Source organism: Nomascus leucogenys, chromosome 23, assembly GCF_006542625.1.
Source record: "Nomascus leucogenys isolate Asia chromosome 23, Asia_NLE_v1, whole genome shotgun sequence".
In the NCBI taxonomy this organism is placed as follows: domain Eukaryota; kingdom Metazoa; phylum Chordata; class Mammalia; order Primates; family Hylobatidae; genus Nomascus; species Nomascus leucogenys.
Window position 1 is genome coordinate 29,040,069 of NC_044403.1, and position 23,714 is coordinate 29,063,782.

General features: G+C 47.3%; 1 protein-coding gene across 1 annotated transcript in view; it reads left to right on the top strand.

Annotated features, from left to right (window-relative positions):
• CRACR2A (calcium release activated channel regulator 2A) overlaps nt 1-10,294 on the top strand; it is a 137,050-nt gene extending 126,756 nt beyond the window's left edge. Inside the window, exons 18-20 of the mRNA XM_030804541.1 lie at nt 5,968-6,069; nt 8,290-8,366; nt 9,881-10,294. Coding sequence (XP_030660401.1) covers nt 5,968-6,069; nt 8,290-8,366; nt 9,881-9,968 — 267 coding nt within the window. The 3' untranslated portion in view covers nt 9,969-10,294. The remainder of the gene's footprint in view (nt 1-5,967; nt 6,070-8,289; nt 8,367-9,880) is intronic.
• The last annotated feature ends 13,420 nt before the right edge of the window (nt 10,295-23,714 follow it).

Here is a 23,714-nt window from a genome sequence, read left to right on the forward strand (position 1 = left end):
TTTGGTGGTGGAGATGAAGAAATCTCAGAAGGCCACCATCACAGGTTGAAGCATGAGTTTAGTCGTCCTCCAGAAACGTTGCTTTGTGGGACGGGGCTGAAATGCATCAGTGGCGTGTGGCTGCTAAGAGGCCCACGGAAGCCTTGGTGTATCTGTGGGCTCGGGAAGCCCGGCTGAGATGGTAAATCTATACATAGTTAAATCAGAATTGCTTACGTGTAGACAGGGCGTTTCTATATGATTTGTAGTTTGAGTTTTTCCTTTTTTTAGATATTAGCCAAAGATACATTTAAGCTCTAAGTGATTATTCTAAACCTGGATAAACATCAGGATCACATGTGGAGCTTTTAAAGGGAACAGAGGCCAGGGCCTTCTCTCCCAGAGTGGTTCAGGGCCTGCAAATAAAAAATAAAACTAAAGCTCCCCAGGGAATTTTGATTCTCAGCCACCACTGTTCCCGGCCTGAACAAGTGCTCCTTGAACCCTAACAAATATAGGACTCTCCTGGGGACCTTCTTAAAATGCAGTCTCTGCTTCAGCAAGTCGGGGCTGGGGTCTGAGATTCTGTGTTTCTAGCAAGTTCTCAGGTGAGGCTGATGCTGGTGGTCCAGGGATGACCCTTTGAGTAGAAGAGCTCTAAATCATTTCCAAAGATGCCTGTGACCCCTCACCAAGAATTTACTACACATCTACAGCATGTCCAGCACACACTAGGAGCTCTGGGACTCAGTATGATAGACCAGGCAGCGCATTCAGTTCAGCAGCACAGAGTTTCAGAAACAAGTGCAGGAGGCTGTGTCAAATGGCAGAGTGTGTGTTGAAGGTGTGGAACGGTGGCATCATAAATGCAATTATTCTCTACATTCTTGAAAAGCTAAGTCATTCTGCCTTGGCAACCAGCAATCAGAGGTGTCAGGTGATAGATTAAAACTTGACACCTAATTTGATCTGAGGGGAACTGAAAATAATAAGTACCTTATATTTGTGGAGCACCTTATTTTTCCAAAGAGCTCCAAGCACTTTACCAACTCCCTCGCCTGGAGAAGGGAGGGTGGAGGGGGAGCTTTAATAACAGTCTTCAAGTTTCTGAAGCCTTATTAGTAAGTGAATGGTGGCCAGCTGTTGACAGTCCCCCTTCCTCCCTCAACCTGAAAAGCACACAAGAAAAAAGGGCTTCAGTTGCTATACATGCCTGCATGGGAAAGACTCTTGGAAGAGGTTGTGTGGGGTGGGAACAGATGCTCGGGGGAGGTAGTGGAGCTCCCTGAAAGGAAGTTCTTACTATCCCATCTTGGTCACTTCCTGGCCATGAAACCTTGGCCAATCATTCAACGAGGGAGCAGACCAAATGCTCCCTCCTGGCCCCCAAATTCTACAGTGTATGATGACATTTGACTCTCTCTCTGGGAGGCCAAGACAGAGCAGGAATGTGTGTGGATGAGAAGATTCTGGAGGGTCCTTCCAGCCCAGAGGGAACCAAAATCCTTTGGTGCAAGAGAGTACCAGCACTGCTTGATGAGGTGGGAAGACTGTGGCCTTGCCCTTGTTCTGCTATTTCACCCAGTCTAGGCAACTTTACCTTGCCTGCAGGCCTTCTGCAGAAGAGGCCCAAGCAGATGCACTCTGTGCCGATTCTCCCGAGTGCCTTATAGGAAGTCACCGCAGGCAGTCTTTCAGCCAACTCGGCATTTCCAACCCACCCCCAATTTCTTATCTCAATTGGGTAGAATTGGTTTAACCATTCCAATCTGGAAAAGAAACTAGTCAGGCTCTAAGGCCCCATGTGTGACCATGGGACAAACTGGACATCAGAAGATTCTGGGGCCTGTGTCGGGTAGAGAAAAGAGAATTTAGAACGCCAGCCTATACAAGCCTGTATGGGCTGGTATTTCCCCCAGAGCCAGATTGCTGGCCCCCAGTGTCTGCAGTCCTGGGATGCTGAGCTGCTTGTTCAGAGCCTCTTGCCGTTCTGATAGCACTAGATTGCTGGGCATGTAAGTCGAGGAAGTGACATAGAATTGGCGGAGTTAAGCCGAATAGACCAGTGTCTCCGAGCTGGAAAAAAACGTGGAGATTAATCTAATGCAACCTCTTGTTTTATAAGTAAGAAAAACTATGATCCAAAAAGAGGAAGTGACTTTCCCAAAGGCGCCCACACTTGTCAGCAGCACCACCCGATCTAGAAGCGAGGGCTTTGCCACACTGCACTGCTTCTCTCTTGTCCTGTGGTCCATGGCTGAAATCTGCTCCTGAAAAGCAGGTGTTCATTTACTTTTCAGTGCTTCTTGCTTCTCTCTCAAAGCAGAACAGTTCTTCAGCTCAAGGGGTCCTGGCCCACTTCCCTCTCCCTTCCTGGGCTGCTGGCTAAACCTCATTCTGCGATCTTTGTCATTGGTGACAATGCACAGCATGGTGCAAAAAATAGCAGTTTGATTTTTTTTCTCCACGTTCCAAGTTGAGCTTGAAGTGCTGGCAGTTTAAAATGAACCACACAAATAAGTCTTGTTTTGACTCATAGTCCAGGGGATGGATAAATATGGAAACCCCCAAGATATAATTTTGCAGTCATTTTTTTCTTAGCATAACTGCATGCTTTAATGTGCTGAAAAAATTTTTGCTCTGGCTCCAGCGAAATAGCAGCACTATCCCAGCTAAGTGCTTTTTCATGTCTCCTAGCAAATAGATATTAAAACATACACACACGCACACACACACATGCACATAGGCAGCAACCAACCAAACCCAACAGCTGCACATTCTGAGCTGAATGCCAATCCACTGCTCCAAGTTGACAGCTCTTGTTATTTAAAGTCAGAGATGGGTGATCTTTTGAATTTCAACAAGTCTGTCTTCCAACAAGCCCAAGTTCATAGAAAGGCAGCTGAAATAACTGAAAGTGGAGGGAAGGCTCTCTGTTAGAGGGTCATAGAACAGAACCTGGCTTTAGAACAGAGAGACACAGAAAAGAGGAGAGACTCAGATGAGTCACATGGAGACATGGTGACAGAGCTAGGGCAGAACCCACGTCTCCTAAAGAGAGATCGTGTGCCTGATGAAGGAGCTAAGATGACTTCACTCCAACCTGTCATGCTGATGGGATTTTTACCAACATCTCTCACAGTCTCAGCAACAGAGTTTGAATAGACCTGAGACCTGTTCACCAAAGCCCTAGGAGGCTTGAAGGAGGTGTTGCTTCATCTAGGAGGTAATTTTGAACATCTTGTGCTAAGTGGTATGCAGGCTGAAAACCTAGTTAGGTATGAGAAAGGTATAAAGTTTAGACAGATAGTTCAAGACTTTTGGGGTCAAAGTCAGAGAGGACCATGAGGTACCTACCCCAGTACCAGCTCCTCTCCCTGCCCCTCTGCCAGAGACTGATGACCTTGGGCCGGGGTGATGGTGACTGGCTGTGACAGTTAGCACACTCCCTGGTCTTATGAGTATTGTCATATATTTTTGCCAAATATTTGGAGATGAGTCTGTTTCTCCTTTATCGGTGGCAGGCCAGGGTCCCTGGAGGGAAGTGAGTTGTCCAGAGTGGCTGTGCAAGAGAGGAACAATACAAAGAACAGAAACCGCAGCTCCTGCTGGGTGCTTTGTTTTAAATTTTTTTTTCCTGCTCCTTCTAAGCTCCTTTATTTTTATATCCAGGAATTGCTTTTTTTTTTTTTTTTTTTTTGAGACAGAGTCTCTCTCTGTCACCAAGGCTGGAGTGCACTGGCACAATCTTGGCTCACTGCAAGCTCCACCTCCCGGGTTCAAGCAGTTCTCTGCCTCAGCCTCCCAAGTAGGTGGGACTACAGGTGCCCACCACCACACCTGGCTAAATTTTGTATTTATAGTAGAGACAGGGTTTCACCATCTTGGCCAGGCTGGTCTTGAACTCCTGACCTCGTGATCCACCCACCTCGGCCTCAAAAAAAAAGAAACCTGCCCTTTCTTTTCCCAGGAGGCAAGAGGCACCATTGCTGTTTATGGTGCATAGGACCCAGATGTTGGGCTTATGACCCATTCCCTACCTCATCCTACTGGGTCATTCAGTATCCATCATCCCCTCTGCAAGCGAGGAAACAGAAGCCATTGCCCATTCCAAATAATAACAAAACCCGGGGTAGAATTCTGCCCTAGGATTTCAAGTCTGATGCTCATATTTTCAGAGTTTCCATGTCAAGAAATCCCACAAGCCTTAATCATTCCTCACACATAAATCTACAAATATCTCTCTCCCATGTGCTCTAAACAGCAAGCTGCTTGGCCCATTTCCCTGCTTCCTCCTCCTTTCTTCCCTTTCCGTGAAAAGCTCTTCACACAAGTATCCTGTGGCACGGCACGGTCAGAGGAGGGGGTGTTCCCATTAGCGAATGCTCTAGCTAATAGGGGGCCACAGGATTCCAGATATGCCATGAGTGGCTTTCTCACTTTCAACTAGTTGGAATATGTGCAATCCACTTAGCACAGCAACTGCAGTGTCCAGAATTTAATCTCTTTTTGATGGGTCAGAAGACACTGTAAGATCTTATAGTGCCTTTGAGTCATCATTGCAAACACAAGTTATCATCTCACCAATAGATACCATTTTTAGAGAGTTCCAGTTAATAAGACACTAAGTAGCAGAGACTTGATTGGAAATAAGAATATGGAGGAAAAGATTGGAGAAGCGAGGACCCATATACTAAAGAGTTCTCATAATTCAGTGCTTATGGTGTTAAATGTTCTTTTTGATTCTCTGAGCCTTAACTTTCTCATTTGGTAAATAAGAATTTTTTTCCCCTATTAAACTGCAGTAAAAACGAATGCACAGATTAAGGAAACATTGAGGCTTAATTTCAAACATAATAGCATTTAAATTTAAAATCGGTGTATCTGTAAGATGGACTTTGGACATTTATTTGAAATGCTCAAGTAAAGCAGCTAAAGTATTGGCAAAACTGTAACTGCTTATTAGCTTCTGTTATCCCACAGGTCCCTCTATTTAGTAAAACATTTAGCTACAATGAATAACTATTTGTTACTAAATTATGATTAAAAGCCCCTAATTAAATATTTAAGTAAAAATAACCTTCTTCAACGTGCACATTACCACATTTACTCACTGAATGGCAGTTGGTGGTCCCGGGCCCTTTGGGCACCCTCAGGAGAGACACATACAGTGCCCCTTTCACCAGGGAGGAGGTGGAGACCCGGGAAGCAGGCCCCTGGTTGGTAAGCCACAGCCACTGGGGAAGTAAACAATGTGATACCTTGAATAAACCTGCGACTTCTGGCCCAAGCAGTGCAGCTGCTATGGCCACAATGTTCCTTCTTACACAGGGCTTTCTTCACAGCCAAAGCACCCAGTGACAGGGGTCTGTGGCGCCCTTCTCCAGCGAGGCACATGGCAGTCATTTATGGAGCCTTGTGGGCGCAAGACCATGAGGCAGATTTGGATCCAACCCTCAGAAGCTTATGTGCTATCAGGAGGCCTCTGGTGATGCAGTTTCTAGTCAAAGCAGCCTCCAGAACAACTCCAAACCATGGGGCATTCATGGCCTTGGTCCATGGGGCATTCATGGCCTTGGTCCATCGGACTAAGCCTGGCCAATTAGGAATGCCCTCAGGGTGCTGTAAGCTCTGGAAGGGGGCATGCGGCCTGTTGGCATCAACTGTCCCCTCATCCAGCACACCTTGGGGGGCCTGCTGTTCCATCTAAGATCCAAGGAGCATCGTGAAGGGGGAGCGGTCATTGCACACACAGGGACTAGGAGACACCACAGGCAGGCCTCAGGCGCCTTGCAGAAGCATGATAAACTGAGGCTCCTGGAGAAGGCAGCTGTTTTCTGCTTTCAGGATACCTCTGTTACGGCCTCACCTTTTATGGCAGCAGGGGACTCTGAAGCCAGGTCCCATCTGTCCAGCCGACATTGTCAGCCTGCCCTCTGGGCAATCCGATGACACCCCTCTCAGTTGAAAACATTTTCTGTTTTGCAGGAAGCTGTGGGAGATCGGGTTCCTGTTCTTCTGCTGGGTAATAAGCTTGACAACGAGAAGGAGCGGGAAGTCCCCTGGGGCCTCGGAGAGCAGCTTGCCAAGGTAAAGAGCAAGCATTTCCATCTGTCTGGACAGAGTGTGACCCCGAGGGAAGTCGGGCAAGTGCCCAAGAGCCTTGGTGGGGACTTTCTCTGGAAGTGCCATGGGAAGAAAGCAACTGGAAAAGATGGGTGTCTTGGCATCCTGGGAATGGCCAGCTCCTGTGCATGTAGAACTTTGCATAGGAAGCCACAGGTTGCAAGATGGAGTGGGTTAGGGACCACTAGGGTATGGGGAATTATCCTAAAGTCCCTTCCTTGTAACTCAGAATTATAAATTCTAAGATAGCAATAGTTTACTTATTTCAATCCCCCTCCAATCTGCATTTCCACTTGGTCACCCCCAGGGATGAAAAACTCACTCTCTGCAAAGCAGTGTGTTCTTCTGCAGACCACTGTGTTAGAGAGTTCATCCTTTCTGTCAGGATTGAGCCTCAAAGTCGTGAACTCAAGATAAACTCAGGAGACATACTGGAAAACCTACCATTAAAATAAGCATGGGCGCCTTGCTCAAAAATGGAATCAATGGGGCTTAATGGAAATCAGGCAACAAAACGTGGTTCCTTGGCTTCTTTTACTGCCTCAGAGTTTGGTTTTCATGGAACTGTGTATCTGGGAGGATGGGGTGCTTCCCAGCCCCATGATTCTGTAATTCTTCACATGCTCATCCTAAACAGCGTTTCATGAGTTCAGAGCCTGGGAGAACAAGCACAGATGGTAAGACTCAAGGAGAAAGGAGAAGGAGGGGCCTGGCAGGTGGCTACATGGAGGGTCATTAGACAGTTACATGTCCACAATTCCGAAATCCAAAAAGCTCTGAAAACAGAAAGGGTTGTTTTGTATTTTATCTGGCAGAAAAATCTGACCAGAAATGACATGAGGCTACTCATGGTTGTAACCTCACTTTGCGTGAATATTCAAAGGTTTCACTGAAGAAATAGTAATATGTTTGATTATGGAGTGCTGTCTGAAATCCACTGAGGGTATTATATTAAATATGGTATATACATGTATTACCTTTGTAAGAATCAGAAAATTCTAGATTTCAAAATATACCTGGACCCAAAGATTGTATCCATTTTCTTTTCTTTTTGTTAGTGAAAAAACAAAAATAGACTCAGGAGTTAAGTGATGCATTCGCATTATCACGGCTCATCCGAGGCGGGCTCAGAACTCAAAGCAGGAAGGCAAATCATGTCTTCCAGTTCTAAGTCCTATGTCCTTCTCTCCCCACTATTCCCACACCATGGAACCTCTACTCTTTGACAGACTGACCCAAGAGATTGCAGATCTGAGAGAAATGCAGACAGGGAGAGACAGAGCCCATGGGGCTGGGTGAAAAGGGCAGAGGGTGGAGCTGGCCTGTGGGTGTAGATGGGGAAAGCTGCACTGGGAGCATGGCAGAGCCTTTTGAGCTGCCGCCACATAACTGTTCTCACTCAACTGGCCTGCATCCCCTCAGGGCATCAGCCTCCAAGAAGAGGCCGTCTAAAAGCCAGGGCCCTGTGCCATCAGCAGTGTCCGAATGACACCAGTAATCTATTAATGGGAGTGATCAATGGAATATGATGAGCCTTAACCAAGGGCTCCTGCACCATGCAGGCGGCACAACCTCATCCTAATGAGCTGATGGCCAGTCTGGTGCACCAGTGCTGACAGCCAGGGCAGCTGGAGTATTAATTAACGGGTGCGAAAGAGAATTCCTACTGGACTGCCTCATGACACCTGTCCCCAAGGCCTATGGAATGCCACTGTCTTGGGAAAAGCATGCTGCAAGGAGCTCTGCCGTTAACTCAGTGTGGGACTGAACAAGCCAGCCAAGTGCCCTCTCTCACTGCAGCTTATCTGCCTGTGAAACGGGGAAGAATATTGCCCACCCTGCAATCACAGGGCTGAATCACAGGGCTGGTGTAACCTGGAATGAGCACGTGTGTACTTGAGAGTAATTTGGGAAAGTATAAAGAGGCGCTAAGACGGCGTATGGTTTCATTGTTTTACAATTGTTAGAGCTCACCTGGGAGATGGTTACAGAGCTTGCATTAGTCAGGGAGCCTGTGGAGACAGAAATCAGCCATGTACAGAGTGGGGAAGGATTATGAGGAAGGTCAAGGGGCCTGCGAGAAGAAGCGAAGGCTGTAGGTAGATGCACAAGGGGGCTGTCCCACCACCCCCCACAGCCCCCTCTCTCCAATACTCTTGTATTCGCTCTGTCTTATGATTCTAGGAGAACAATCTGATCTTCTATGAATGCAGCGCCTACTCTGGTCACAACACCAAAGAGTCCCTGCTCCATCTGGCCAGGTAAAGAGATGTGCTCCCCAGGTGCAGTAACTGCTGTGTCCAGCTGTGTCTGCCTTCGGGGAGGCACCGTGTTTCCCTCCACCCAGGCCACGCCTCTGACCCCCCCTTCCTCCCTATTGGCCAGAGCCCTCTGAGTATAGGCAGTGGGGTCCTAAGCCTTTGTATGGGATTGCAGCGTCAGGAGCAGCTTTCTGAAACAATGATGTTGGGAAAGAAAGCATCCCTGCCTGTCACCCCCATTACAGTCTTCTTCTGAGTCTTAAAGGCTGCCTTTTCCTAGGGATGCTCTTTTTAAATGCAAATCCTTCTGGGAAAGGTCAGATCAGAGGCCCCTCAGCACTGGCTGATGTCTTAGCAGGGACTAGCTGGAAGCCAGCTGGAGGCAAGAATGGGTTATAATATGAGTTCCTGGGTGTGGGAGGAAGGAGTGGGTGTAGAAACCAGAAAGAAGAGGGGCTGTGATGGGGAATCAATGGGAGGTAACCAAGGTAATGGTGCTGGTAGCATGAAAAGACTGGTTCCTTAAGGCCCTGCCTACACCAAAAATTTAAACAACAAAACCCTGCTGGGACTCATTTCCAACACTTAAGCATTCACTCATTCATCCATCCATCTAGGCCTTCATTGCATTCCATCTATTCATCCATCCAGCAAATACTTAACAGAGCCCATTTTGTGCTCAGCACTCATTCTGGGGCATTTAAAAATATTTTTCTTTGAGTAATTAAGAGCCCAGAACAACTCCTGTGTGCACTGGCGAGGTTATGGGGTTATGGAGTATCACGAGGAAACATTCTAGGCTTTTCTCTGCCCCCGACTCCCTGGGCAAATGCCCTGCCTCTCTGAGCTTTGTCAGGAAGGTGGGAACATCAATCACACCTTCCTTCTCTGCCCACTCACAGGTTGTTAAGAGAATCGAAGGAGGTGCGTAATGCAAAAGCGTTTTGAAAGTATAAAGCAGAGACAAGGTGTTTACCATGATTTTTAATTCCTCACCTCCTACAATTAATCTGGAGCTGTGACCACATGGCACAGCCCTACTGCAGAGGGCACAACCCATCAGTATATTTTGGAGCCTCACCTGTATGCTGGTTACTGTGATAGGCTGCAGAGGCACAGAGACAAAAGATAAGTCTCGGTCCCAAGCAACTCATTTTCTGCCAAGGGACACAGCCAGGGAAGCCACGCATTGTGATGCTGGGTGATGGGGTCATGACAGAGGAAGGGTCAGATGCTGTCAGGGGCACTTAGGCTTACTAGAGGATCAGGAGAGGCTTCCTGGAGGAGGTGTCTTGAAGGATCCATGTCGACTAAACTCTCTGGCTTTACAATTACAGTTGTGCACCTGTACTGTCCAGGGGGAGATGTTCAGGACTGTCTCTGATGCCGTGGTGAGGGTGGGTTCTCTCCGTATGACCCAGATGACCTGTAACCTGAGGGTGGCTTGTCCAGGTTGCCAGCCCCTGGGCCTGCCAACTTCTCCATCACTGACACGATCTCTTCCCCTCTCCCAGGTTCCTCAAGGAGCAAGAAGACACAGTGAGAGGGGACACCATTCAGGTCGGCCACCCTGCTAAGAAGAAATCCTGCTGTGGCTGGTAGGGTCCCACAAAGACTGCCCCCAGCAAACCTGAGGTCACAGAGCCTGCCCTGATCCTGCACATGGCTCCTGCACAGATGCCGCCCACGGGGGCCCGCCCAGTCCTTTTCTTTGTCAGTCACTCGCCTCCCCCAAAAGGAAGGGAAGCACATCCCATCAGGAGAGCTGCTCTTGGAGCATCTGAGTCTTTTCTCTCCTTTCTCTTTCTAGACCCCAGACACCCATCCCTCCTTTGTTGCTGTTGTTGTTTTCCCTGACTTAGTTTCCTAGGGGAAAGAAACAGATGGGCTTTTCCAGAAAAGCCACCACGTGCCTTCTCCACCCCCCTTCTCCTCCCCTTGCCCTTAGGAGCCTCAGCACTGCTGTTGCCATGACAACCATACAGGGCCCGACTTGCGGCTTCCTGCAGGCCAAAGGTACAGCACTCAGGTGCCGCCAGGGTAGTTAATCTTGCTTGGCCCTTGTTCTCCGGCGGCCAAAGGGATAGTCTTATACATGCTTCGTGGACCTTGAGATACCCAAGCTGTTGACTGCAGCAAACCAGAGCAGCCACATTCTATTCTACCTCCTACCCGGGGGCCCTGCTCTTTCCTTAATCCCAGCTTTGAGCCTTCCCTCTCAGCACCATGCCCGCTGCCTTTGTCCCCTTGGGTTTTCTGGAGCGGTGCCTTAGGGAGAACCCACGGCCTTTCCTCCTCACCCCCCCACCTACAACCCTGACTCCAGGGTGGACTGTGGGTGATAAGTGTATGCCTGGGGTTAGGAAGCAGGTTGACTTCCTACTTAACTTTGACTGAGAAATGAAAAGAAAACTAGTGGAAAAAGCCATCTGCTGCTAAACAGAGCGACCATTTCGGGAGGGTATAAATGAGGTATATATAGCTATATAAAAGCCATTTTCTAAATGTTTCTCAAAATAGCTCTTTGAAAAATCATACGTGATGATTAACAGGGTAGACTGACATGCAGGCAGTGGGGCCCAGTGCGAGGGCCATAGTTACTGACTTCATTTTATTTTCTTTTACTTTATTTCAGAGCACTGCATTTTTTTTTTTCAGTGTGGCTGTGATGTTGGCATTTTGCTGGTGTTTGAGAAGTGAACAGAATGTAGCTGCTGGCTTCAGCACCCCCGATTGCAATAGCACAGGGCATTTGGACTGGGGGAATGATCCGGGCCCCGTGGGATTCCTGCAGCTGGGTGGTGGTGAGTTCCCAGCCAGCTCTGGCATCACTAGCCAGCCGTTACAGCACTCTTGCCCTGAGTAGGAAGTCGAATGAAAGTTATTACAAAGATAACTGCCAATCACTGGGCCTGCAGACCCAGGCCCCCACAGGAAAGAGGGTAGTCCACACCCAAGTGGGGCACACAGAGAGGGAGAGGGGCAGAAAGTATCCACAGGCTTCCAACAAGATAGTTGAAGACAACCCCACACAGCCACATGGACAGGGGAGAGGCCACTGGCCAGAGTTCTCAAGGCATTCCAATAGCCTCCTTCCAGACTCCCAAAACAGTGAGAGGCTCTCTGGGTCACCAGGCAAGTACCTACCTCTTTTTTGCAGACTCCTGTCTTTCATTGAGCACTTGCAGGAACCAGAAAGCCCACAGAGGGTGCTGAACACAAATGAGGACTGGGTACCAGGAGGTGCTCCATGATCCTAAGCAAGCCTGCTCCCTCCTTGGCCCCCACCACATCAGTAAAACGAGGGGATGGGGTATTTGATGCTTTGAGCTCTTCTTGCTCAGATGCACAGGATGACATATTTATTTTCCATCATAGGCTGGCCCTGGACCCCAGTCCAAGGTTAAAGAGAATTTGCAGGAAACTCCCTTCCCCTAGGGAAGAGCAGTGGTGGTGTTCCCATTAATAGGATGAGGCAGGGAGAGGGGATGCCTGGGTCACCCAGAGGTGGCCCTCCAGTGTGTGTGTGTGTGTGTGATGTATGTCATGTGCGTGAAGGGAAAGGAAGGCTAGAAGGTCATGGTGGCCATGGAGGAAGTAAACTCACTCTTCTGCTTTTGACAAAAAGCAGATATAGCTATTGGGATTTATGGGGCAAGCAGACCATTCCTGGGGTTCCCTAACCCCACAAATGTCTTTATTCCTAATTCCTTGCTCCTGCTTTCTGCTGCATTCTTCCATTTAGAAACAGGCCATGCAAGGTTTAGGGCAGGGAAGGGTGGCCCTAGTGCCCCAGTGCCTGGCCTTCTGGCATGTGGGGTAAATCACCATGATTCTTCAAAGGAGAGAGAAAGGAGCAAGGAGAGTCTTTAGGCCTCCAATGCTCTCTTCCCCAACCCCCCGTTTTAAAAAGAGGAGAGGGCTGAGTGTGGTGCCTCACACCTGTAATCCCAGCTGAGCCAGAGGATCATTTGAGACCAGAAGTTTGACACCAGCCTGAGTAACATAGCAAGACCCTACCACTACAAAAAAAAAAAAAAAAATTGAAAATTAGCAGAGCGTGGTGGCATGAGCCTGTAGCTTTAGCTACTCAGGAGGCTGAGCCAGGAGGATCACTTGAGCCCAGGAGTTTGAGGTTAAAGTGAGCTATGATGGTGCCACTGCACTCCAGCCTGAGGGACAGAGTGAGATTCTGTCTTAAAAAAAAGAGTGGGGAATTGGGACTCCAGAGGAACTCTGGGAAGTTCCTTGTCCCCAGCTCTCAGCTCCCCTCCTCCCATTCGTTTTAAGCCACTGTGTTGATCAGGGCCACCCTGGGCTGTCACTCTGGCCCAGAGGCTGCCAGAGAAACCATCTGGCTCTGTGTCATTCACATCGTTGTAATGGCCTTGAGCAAGTCACTTAACCAGGATCCACGTTCATCTATAGATTGGAATTTTCGATGTGTACCTCACAGGGTCATTTTAGTATTAGATGAGATAATGTATGTAAAGTACCTAGCAACGTGCCCAGAATATAAGAGGTATTAATAAGTAGGGGCTATTTTTGTTGTCAACATTGAGTTGCTGTCCTGGCCACTTGCCTTGCCTCAGTTTTATATTTAGAACCAGCTAACAGTTACTAAGCATCTGCTCGGAACTGGGCACTTTCACAAACTCAACCTCGTCTGAGCATCTGTTTGCCCAGCCCGTTTGCCTGCGTTCTGAGCTCATACCTGGCTTGCCTCTTGCTGTTCTTTGTTCCTATGAGTTTCCTGGTTTCCTGGTTTTTCTATCAGTGCCCATAGCCTTCCAGTGCCTGTTGCCTGATCTCAGCACCCAGTCCTCTCTCCCTCCCTCCCTCTCTGTCGTGGTCCAGGAACCACTCGGCAGCTCAGACCTGGTCACAACTCCTGGGTATTTACCAGTGAATGGCCTGTGCTCATTGCCATCCCTGGCTCTCGCCTGCTCCCCTGTTCTTATACCTTTTGCTTCTTCTAGGGGCTGATGCTGCCCTCAGCGCTGAGTTGCCAAACCAAGAACCTCGTCACAACGCAATGCCCCAGTTGCTTTGCTCCTTGCCTAGCATTTGTTTCACCCCACACTCTCTGTGGGACTTTTTTTGTTCCCCTGTGATACCTTAGCTTTCTCCCTGCTCCTCATCCTACACTCTTTCTCTATTCTTAATACTTCTACCCACTCTGAGATGCTTCTCCCTGCTTTCCTCCTGGGCCCAGGCCAGACCATACCTATATAGTCTATCAAAAATGGCTCAACCGTTTGTCTCTGTCACTAGCAGTCACTGCTCCAACGGAGCTTAAACCAACTTCAGCTAAATGGAATTGCAACACAACTGGTGGCTTCCAGGGCCATATTTATACTTCAACAAAGAACCGTAGGGGAGGCAAACCTTTAACTCAAAGGAATGAGACCCTAGTGATAGGATATTAACCACTATAATGAGTTATGGAAGTCAAATATTTAGGACAAAGCTGCCTTCTCTACTCTCGAAGACCTCAGTTTGCTTCATGTATTTTGGGGCTTTATCGCTAGGTTCAAATATATTTATAATAGTGATTTCTTCTGGATGGATTGACCCTTTATCATTATAAAGTGTCCTTGTTTGTCTTTGGTGACAATTTTTGTCTCAAACTTTATTTATTTATTTATTTATTTTGAGATGCAATTTCCCTCTTGTTGCCCAGGCTGGAGTGCAGTGGCGTGATCTCGGCTCACTGCAACCTCTGCCTCCTGGGAGGCGATTCTCCTACCTCAGCCTCCCAAGTAGCTGGGATTACAGGCACCCACCACCAGGCCTGGCTAATTTTTTTGCATTTTTAGTAGCGATGGGGTTTCACCATGTTGGCCAGGCTGGTCTTGAACTCCTGACCTCAGGTGATCTGCCTGCCTTGGACTCCCAAAGTGCTGGGATTACAGGTGTGAGCCACCATGCCAATTTTGTCTGATATTAGTGTAGCCACTTCAGCTCTCTTTTTATTGCTGTTTGCATTGTATATCTTTTACATCCTTTTAATTTCAATCTAGTTGTACTTTTAAATCTAAAGTGAGTCTCTTGGAGAGAGCATATAGTTGGATCGTGTTTTTTAAATCTATTCTTCCAATCTCTTAATTGGAAAGTTTAATTTATTTGCATTTAATATAATTGAAAAAGTAAGATTTGTCTGCCACTTTGCTATTTATTTTCTATACATCATGTGTCTTTTTAAATCTTGTGTTCTTTCATTACTGCCTTCTTTTAGGTTAAATAGATATTTTCTTTAATTCTCTTGTTTCATTTTCTGTATATTTTTGAATTATTCTCTTGGTAGTTGCCCTGGGGATTACCATTAATATCTGAATTTATAACCATCTGTTTGTGTTAATATCAACTTAATTTCAAGTATACAAAAATGTTGCTCTAAAGTGGTCCCGTTTTCCCCTCCCTTATGCTATTACTGTCACAAATTTCATCTTTATACATTTTGTGCCCATCAACATACATTTATAATTATTGCCTTACGCAGTTTTTTATTTAAATCAGGAAAAAAAGAGTTACCAACAAAAAATAAATTTGTACTGTTTTATATCTGACTTCATAATTTCTTTTACTAGCACTCTTTATTTCTTCATGTTGATTCACGTTACTATCTTGTGCCTTTTCATTTCAGCCTGAAGGATTGCTTTTACTATTTTTTGTAGGGCAGGCTTGTTAGAGACAAACTCTCTTGTTAGAGATAAACTTTCCCAGTTTATCTGGAAATACCTTAATTTATCCTTTATTTTTGAAGGATAGTTTTGCCAGATATAGAATTTTTGATTGACAGCTTTTTTTTTTTTTTTTTTTAAAGAACTTTGACTGTGCCATCCCACTGTTTCCAGCCTTCATGGTTTCTGATGTAAAATTAGCTGTTGGTGTCATTGAGGAATGCTTGTATTTGATGAATTGTTTCTCTCTTTGTGCTTTCAAAATTCTTTGTTTTTCAATGGTTTCATTTTGACACGTGCAGCTATGGATCTTTTTAAGTTCATCCCACTTGGAGATTGTTGAGCTTCTTGAATGTGCACATTAATAGTTTTCATGAAATTGGGGGAGATTTTGGTCCCTATTTCCTCAAATATTCTTTCTACTTCTTTCTCTCCTTTCCTTCTAGGGTTCCCATTATGTGCGTTTGGCATGCTTGATGGTGTCTCACAGGTTTCCGAGGCTCTGTTTATTATTATTCATTCTTTTTTCTTTATGTTCCTCAGATTGGGTAATCTCAATTGACTGAGCTTTAGGCTCACTAGTTCTTTCTTCTGCCTGTTCAAATATGCTGTTGGGCCTGTCTAGTGAATTTTTCTTTTCCATTATTGTACTTTTCATTTCCAGAATTTCTGTCTGGTTCCCTATTATAATTTCTCTGTCTTCATCAGTATTCTTTATTTGGCGAGACATTATCCTCACACTTTCCTTTAGTTCTTTAGACATGATTTACTTTAGGTCTTTAAACATATTTAAAATAGCTTAAAGTCTCAAAGAGCTTACATTGGTAGCCACCTGTCCTGTGCACAAACCAAATTCTGCTTGCCAATCTCTGCTTTCTTTCTCACACTTCATACCACCCAGCTAGGACTCTGGCCTTTTTCTTTAGCTTGACCTCTACCCTCCTCTCTAAGGTCTCTCCTTTCTTCTGGATTCTAAGAAGGAGGGGGCCCTTCAGGTCTGAGAATGCCTCCCCTCTTCCTGAGCTTCTATTGCCCTTCTGGAGGAGGTGAGCTGCCCAAGGAGTTACCCAGTCTCTCAGGGGAAGTAAAGAGAGGCCAGACATGCTCAGACAATCTTCCCTGTCCTTCTAAGAATTCAGTCATCCTACAAAGCTTTACTCAAAAGGGATTGCGGGGGAAGACTGCAAATCAGGGCAAATCTGAAGCTTTTCTTTAAAAAAGCCAGCTTCATTACTTCAAAATAATGAAATTATGGGTACACATGCATACAAAACCCAAGACTTAAGTAGCCCGTTGTTGCTGGTTGTGATCAAAGCCCGAGCTTGGTTTCTGAGCTGGTCCTAGGAGCACTGCCACCTCTCCTCCCTTCCTCTGGGGAGCAGAAAGAGGCTGCACAAATTCCAACAAAGTTTAGTCAAAAGCCATAGGCTTTTCACTTTATTGGTTATTCTATCCCTTCTTATCTGTCAGGGGAGAGGGTTAACAGGATACAACCACCTTCTAAACCTCCTCCCCCACTTCCTAACTCTGTTGATGTTTCTATTAATAGACATATTAATTACTAACAATAGCAGTGACAAAGAACATCATAACTCCACCTTTTACACAATTCAGTGGAACCAATTTAATCAAAGTGCCCTACTTAGGGAGAACATTGTTAGAAATGACAGGGATTGGGAAACCATATGGTGCTTGGCAGAGGCCCCGAAATCCACGCAGAAACTGAGGAGCTTGGGCAAAGTGTGTCATTTATCATTCTGGGGCTAGGGCTGAGTCAGGTGCAAGAACTGACCCTCTCTCAGAGCTGGGACTTCATCAAGGCTTTGGCTCTGGTTCGAACGTGGTACTTGCAGGCTCTTGTCATAGCACCAAGAGACTCCTCTCCCAGCAAATAAGGACTCCTAGGACCAGTGAGGCCTGTGCTATCATAATGAATTATGAGTGGATCCATCTGACCTATAAAAACAAATACCACCCATAAACAACACCACAATGCTAAGCAAAAATGCCTGAAGAACACAGAGAGAATGGGATTTTTTAAGAAAAATTTATAAATAGAAATCAAAACATGTGAAGCTCAGAATGAATTTGGGAAACATGATTGGAACTGGGATTCACTGAGCACATGTTGCACTAGGTCAAGGGCAGAGTGTCAGGGTGTGGCCCGACATCAGGTGCATGGGCTGTCCCGGCCACTCTGCACTGAAGGAAATTGCGCCGTTCTGTATGGTGCTTATTCATACACACTGCCCACAGGGCTCCAAAGATTTAGAGGCACTGGACTGAGCTCCTGAGTGCAGGAGCATTCGTCTCTGTAGCCACATGTTTGGTACAGTGTCTGACAAATAACATTTACCTTGTAGGAACAACTGAGGGCAGAGCATCCTTTCTCAGGAACAAGGCCCACCCCCTGGTGAGCCACTCCACTGGAGTCCCAGGTCCCTAACCTGTGGCCTAGGTAGAACTTAGGATTTGCCTCACTGATGCAAATGAGTTGCTGCTTCTTGCTTTTGAAACAAAGCGTTGGCACGTTCCAGCTGCTGCGACTCAATTGCCTTTCACACAGTGTGGTGCCCAACAAAGCATCCGTCTCAACACCCCGCGGCCTCCCCAGCTGCCGCTAGTAGCAATCCATTACCCACAGGCAGCTCAACAACTCAGTTTGACTTGGGCTCCACGCCTCTACACAAAAGATGCTTCCCTGCCCTGTTCTCCTCCTTCCTGTTGTGAAAGCAGCCTTCCTTGCCCTTACCCAGCTGTGGCTCTCTCAGCCGCTTCCTCTAGCCCCAAAGGCCCACTCAGAATAAGGACCTGCTCGCAAGTTGTGTGGCTCTGGGCAAAACCTGGAACTGCTTGATCTTCTGAGCCTGCTTTCAAATCTGCAAAATAGTGCTCTCTGCCTTACTCCCTCACAGGCTAGTGTGAAGGTCAAAAGAGAACTCCTGAGAAAGAGCTTAGTCAGCTGAAAGGCTCTAAACAAATGATAGTTATTACATCGTCCTCTGTCTCCCCATGCAAGAGACCAAAACAAAACAATATACAAAAGAGAGAGAAGATTCTACACTTCTTGCACTGGAAAGGCTGAGGCCATGGGTGAGAGCACCTCCCATTTCCCTGGGAAAGGAGAAGAAGTAAAACTTGAATTCCTTCCATCAGAGACTCATCTAAGAATACTTTCTATCTTCCCACTCTGTTTTGAAGTAGGACAGGGGGCCCAGCATCACAGACTACAAGGTTCTTACCTTGTAGTTCTGGTCTTATTCGTTTCTGTATTTATCAAGCCTGGTACATAAACACAGTAGGTAGGTGGATGGATGAGTTTGCTGTCCAGTCAAGACTTCAGCTAGCACATTCCTAACTGACCTGCCTTTACATATATGGTTTCTAAAACACTTTCGCACTGGGATGATGACAGAGTTCTGGAGATGGATGGTGGTGATGGTTGCACACACTATTGGGAATATACTTAATGACGCTGAATTGTACATTTTTAAATGGTTAAAATTGTAAATTTTATATTATGTATATTTTACCACAATAAAAAATTTAAGAAGAAACACTGTCACAAACATTTATGTTCCATGAATGAAGGAAGGATTCAATTCCCTTTGATCCCCAGCAACTGAAGCTGTAAGACACTCAGTGTTTGTCTCACGTTATACTAAGAGAGGAGAGAGCTGGAAAGGAAGACAAGCTCACACACAGCCTTTGGTGCTTCACTGTGCTTGAGGGGAGGAAACAGCTAGAAATGCACAAGCATAAATTAACATGCCATACAAATGCCTCTACGTGACTCCTGCCTTCCTTCCCCTGAGGGCCTCATCCCACCTCACCGGACTCTCGGCTCCGCAGTGGGAGGGCGCTCAGTGCTCCCGGACCTTCTACCGCTGCCCATGAACACGCTTCTCTGTGAGTGTGGCCCCACCACCCGTGGACAAGCTTCTGGTCGACAGACCTTCGTATCCTGTATGCCGACAGGAGCCCCTCGCCTAGCCCCAGAGTAGACCGTCAGAGTCTGTTGAATGACAACAGCAACAACAACAACAACAACAAAAACAAGTGGCAAAAATCTTGTGTGGTTCCTGGAATTTTGTTACATTGACTATGGCAGGAGATACATTAATTAACACCCAGAAATATGTTGGTTTTGCAGAGATTTGCAATGTAATAATTTACGGTAAAGACTAGAAATCAGCGTTGAAGGATTGGCGCTGAAGAGGAAACCGGAGTATGCAGTTCAGGGATGAAGGGCTGACTTTGGCTTTAAGCTTATTCTGAGGGACTCAGGAGGGCCGGATTAGAACTGGTGGTGGCAGAGCAAAAGGATTTCAATGTATCCCAACGGAGGAGTTTATCTCCAACAGTGCTGTCCAGCAAGGAAACAGGCTGCCTCACAGGGTGAACTTTCTGAAGCTCTGCTCTTAGAAATGCAGGTGGGAAATTAGGTGGAAAGGATTACAAGGCCCCTGTCTACAGCCCACAGCCCTGGATCTGAGGGCGAAGTGAGAGGATATAGCACAGGCGGTACAGGGAGTCAGGATGACCTGAGCTAGGAAGCTTTCCAGGCCCAGGAGGATGGGGGGCTAGTTCATTTCTCAAGTTCAGTTTCCCTCCTTTAACCCATCTCTTCTTCACTTTCCTCCCTGCCCTACTTCTTCCTCCTCTTCCCCGCCATCCCTCCTCCTCTCTCTACGTCCCCATCAGGGAGGGGAAAGCACCTGGCTTGGACGTCTATCTAGCCCAGAGCGATTTGCTCAGCAGCTTCCCTGGCGAGGAGGGAGGTGCTGGATCCTGGCCAGAGCCCTGCCAGCTTCCCTATTGTGGCAAGTGAAATCATCAGCTTCACACTGCGGTCTATTTAAATCAGCCTTTCATGTCTGATGGATTTAAAAATATGCTAGGAGTCGGCATCTTAAATACAAGAAACACAAACAAGCAGATGAAGCTGCATTTTTCCTTCCTCTGTGCCCTCCCCGCTCCCTCTCCCCTTCCTTCCCCTTCTCTCCCTCCCCCTCCCAAAGCAACTTTCATTCATAAGGCCCATCTACCCTGCTCTCCCCTTCCCTCCAACCCACTCAGTGGCACAGGAAGCCTTTAGTCTGAGCAGCGGCTGGGAGCACAGGGGTCTGGGTTCCCTCAACTCTGCCAGAGACCAGTAAGTACCCCTAACCTCTGCGCCACCCCCAGGGTGAATGCTGGGCGCCCTCACTAGCCAATCCTCCCCTCACCCCCACCCCCAGCAAACAGGGTCTTCTGCATTGACTAGTGTGTACAAACAAGCGCCATGCTGGCTGCGAATTGGCTCACTACGCTCACTACGCTGCCTCCTCAAATCACAGACAGGAAGGAGACTGTGGCCCAGGCAGGAGGAGGGGTGCGCCCAGGGTTTGAGGTCAGTGAGCAGCCAAGCTGGTCCCTGGCCCATTGCCCTTGTTGTCCACAGCTGGCTCCACACAAGCCTTGCAATATCTTCCCACTCAGTGCTGGGAAGGGGGTTCACTGCACCCAGAACCCTACAACTCCAGTAAAGCATCTGTGAGAGTCTCACAACTTCCATGGCAGCAGGGTTCCTAGTCTGTCCCCACATCACAAAGGACAGATATTCACTGGGAACCCTTCTGGGGCTTTGATCTAACCCAATCTTCTCCTGCTATAAATCAAGCCACATCCCCTCTAATCCCTGAGCATCATCCCTTTGAGACTTGCTAAGTGGTCTCTCATATGCCCCATCTCCTGGCAGGTGGCCGGCTGCCTGGCCAGCACTGCAGTCACTGGAATCAGGAGAGCAGCCCCCCATACATGGCAGTACTGCCCTGGCCTGACTGCACTGTGTCCCAGCCCACATGAGCCCAGGTGAGGGGCTACCTTGGGTTCTCAACCGTGGATGCAGGTTCAAATCACCTGCGGAGCTTTTCTTTATTTTTGGTAATTTATTTTATTTTTTAAAAATAGGTCAGGTGCAGTGGCTCACACTTGTAATTCCTGGCCCAGGTGGGAGGATCATTTGAGGCCAGGAGTTCAAGGCTGCAGTAAGCTATGATTGCACCATTGGACTCCAGCCTGGGTGACAGAGCAAGATCCTGTCCCTAAAAATAATAATATCAACTCTTGCCCCCCCGGCAACTGCTGCTGGAAATTCTGATTTAATTAGAAGCTGGAAGACCTCTATTTTTCAATTATTTAACATTACTATTATTAGCACCAACAGTAATGGAATGGAATAATAGAAAGCGAAAAATCTCACAAGCTTGCAAGCATTTTCTTGACCTTAGATCAGCTCTTTGATGCTTCTTCCTCTTTGACCACACTGCCTGCACTCTCTGAATTCTTTAAGAGAATGTTGATGACTTGCTTAGTGCCACACGGCAGGTCATTAGTAAAGCAGAGGTCCCAACAGGGTGCTGAGGCCTCCCGAGTACTGCCAGACCCTCTCAGTGGCCCGGACAGTGGTCAGTGCTGATTGTCTACACCCAGGAAGGAGGTGGGCTCAGAGGCTACACTGACTCATCCTGTGTCTGTGGGTGTACAACACAAACGCGCACACACACACACACACAGTGATGAAACCACGCACACCACCCACTCTGATTTCATCCCTGACTCTCTCCTCTTTAGTCCTACTGTTAATGGCCTGAAATACTCGCCACCCAAGTTTCAATGTGTGCTAAGGTGCCATGCCATACCCTATGCTCTTAGAATATGAAAATAAAAAAATCAAGAATCAAGGAGCTCCAAGTTGGTGAAGGATCTATATCAGCAAACAGGTAGAAAACAATGAGAGAGGTATGATGCAGAATACAGGATGAGCATCCCTAGTTGGAAAACCCATAATCCTCCAAAGTCTGAAACGTTTTGAGCGTTGGCATGGCGCCACAGGTGGAAATTCCACACCTGACCTCATGTGATGAGCCACAGTCAAAACACAGCAAAAATTTGTTTCGTGCACACGATTATCAATCTATATAAAATCACCTTCCGGCTCTGTGTGTAAGGTGTATAGGAAACATGAATAAATTTCATTTTTAGACTTGGGTCCCATCCCCAAGGTATCTCATTATGTGTATGCAAATATTCCAAAATCCAAAAAAATCCAAAATCCAAAAAAACCCAAAACCTAAAATGCTTCTGGTTGCCAGCATTTGAGATCAGGAATATTCACCCTGTGCTATGGACATTGAGAACTGGACACCCAGTTGCCTCTGGGTGGAGGAATGGGGGTGGGGGGACTCCTCGTTCCAACAAAGGGGTTCACGATTGGTGGGGGGAAATAACAGAAGGAAATCAGGGAAGCAGGAGAGTGAAAGCTGACGGGGCCCAGGCATGCGGGACACACGGCTTGTATGGCCAGGGCAGTGCATAGGATGAGGACTCCGGGGGTGGGGGACAGAGCTGGGGCTTCGACAGTGAATGGGAGATGGGAGACCAGAGCCAGACAGCCTACCCTGGGCAAGTAGGAGTTTCAGTATCAGCCTGTAGGTCACAAGGAGCCACCGGTGGTGGTGGGGGTAGTGGGATGGGGTTTAAACAGGACAGTGACATAAGCAGATTGGCAGTTGTGCTTGAAGAAAGAGGAGTGGAAGGATGGGGTGGGATGGAAGGCCGGAGGCACTTCGAGCATCACCCTCTGGCCAGCACAGATTAGTGGGGCTGGCCAGGGTGCATGAGGATGGAGGTAAAGCAAGAAACTGCATAAGCAACAACCTCAGCTCTAACGCGTTACGCGTTTATTCAACCTGCCAGGCCACACCTTTAATCTCAGTCTTCCCACAGTCCAGCGTGCTTCCAGGCTGCCCAATTGTACTTCCCCCATCCCAGACTTAAAGTCATTAAATCTCAAACACTGAGTTTTTGAAACTTAAATCCAGACAGCCTCCGATTTCTGAAAATAGGATTTCTCAGAATGAGGTAAGGGCATGGGGATTGCACACTACAAGCTTCAAGTCAAATTAAATTTTTGGATTATCCATTACTTGAAATTCTCCAGGTCATAGTTTTCTCCATGAATGTGAATATTCAAAGCCAGCTGTGGCTTGTGGACTGGGAGGGAATAACACAAAAAGCTACGTGTGTACAGCCGTGTAGAGTCCACAAGTCACTTCTGCAGCACGCCCTGTGGAAACAGACCCAGGGAGACTGACGACCAGGACAAGGTTGGGGGTGGTAGCGCCAGGGCTTATCTGGCCCCAGGACCCCTGGATTCAGGGCCATAGTCACTTTGTGCAGACGTGGCACGAGGTTTGCCTTCTCGACTGGCCATCGCTCCCCAGGCCTCCCTTGATCCTAGACTCTACCCGGCTCTGCTCCCCACTCCTCTCCCCTCACAGAGCCCCCAGAAACCACATTCCCAGTGGCCCACTCAATAGAAACACTTTGCAGAGAAACACCTGAAAGAAAATCTTACGAGAGATAATCAATAGGCAACATTAGCAGAGACAAATTAAGTCCCCGTGTGGATGAATGAGAGCCATGCGGTCCTGGCCAGATGCCAGCCAGCATCCTCAATCCCATTTGCTCTCAGTTATTCAAATGGTTTTCCAAGAAATGGCCCATCTCTGTAGAGTCACACACTAATGACTGGCAGTCAAGCAACTGAGAAACCTCACATCTTGGCGGTTCAAGCCTCCACTCCTCCGGCTACTCACTGGAAATCATCCACGGTGTCTTT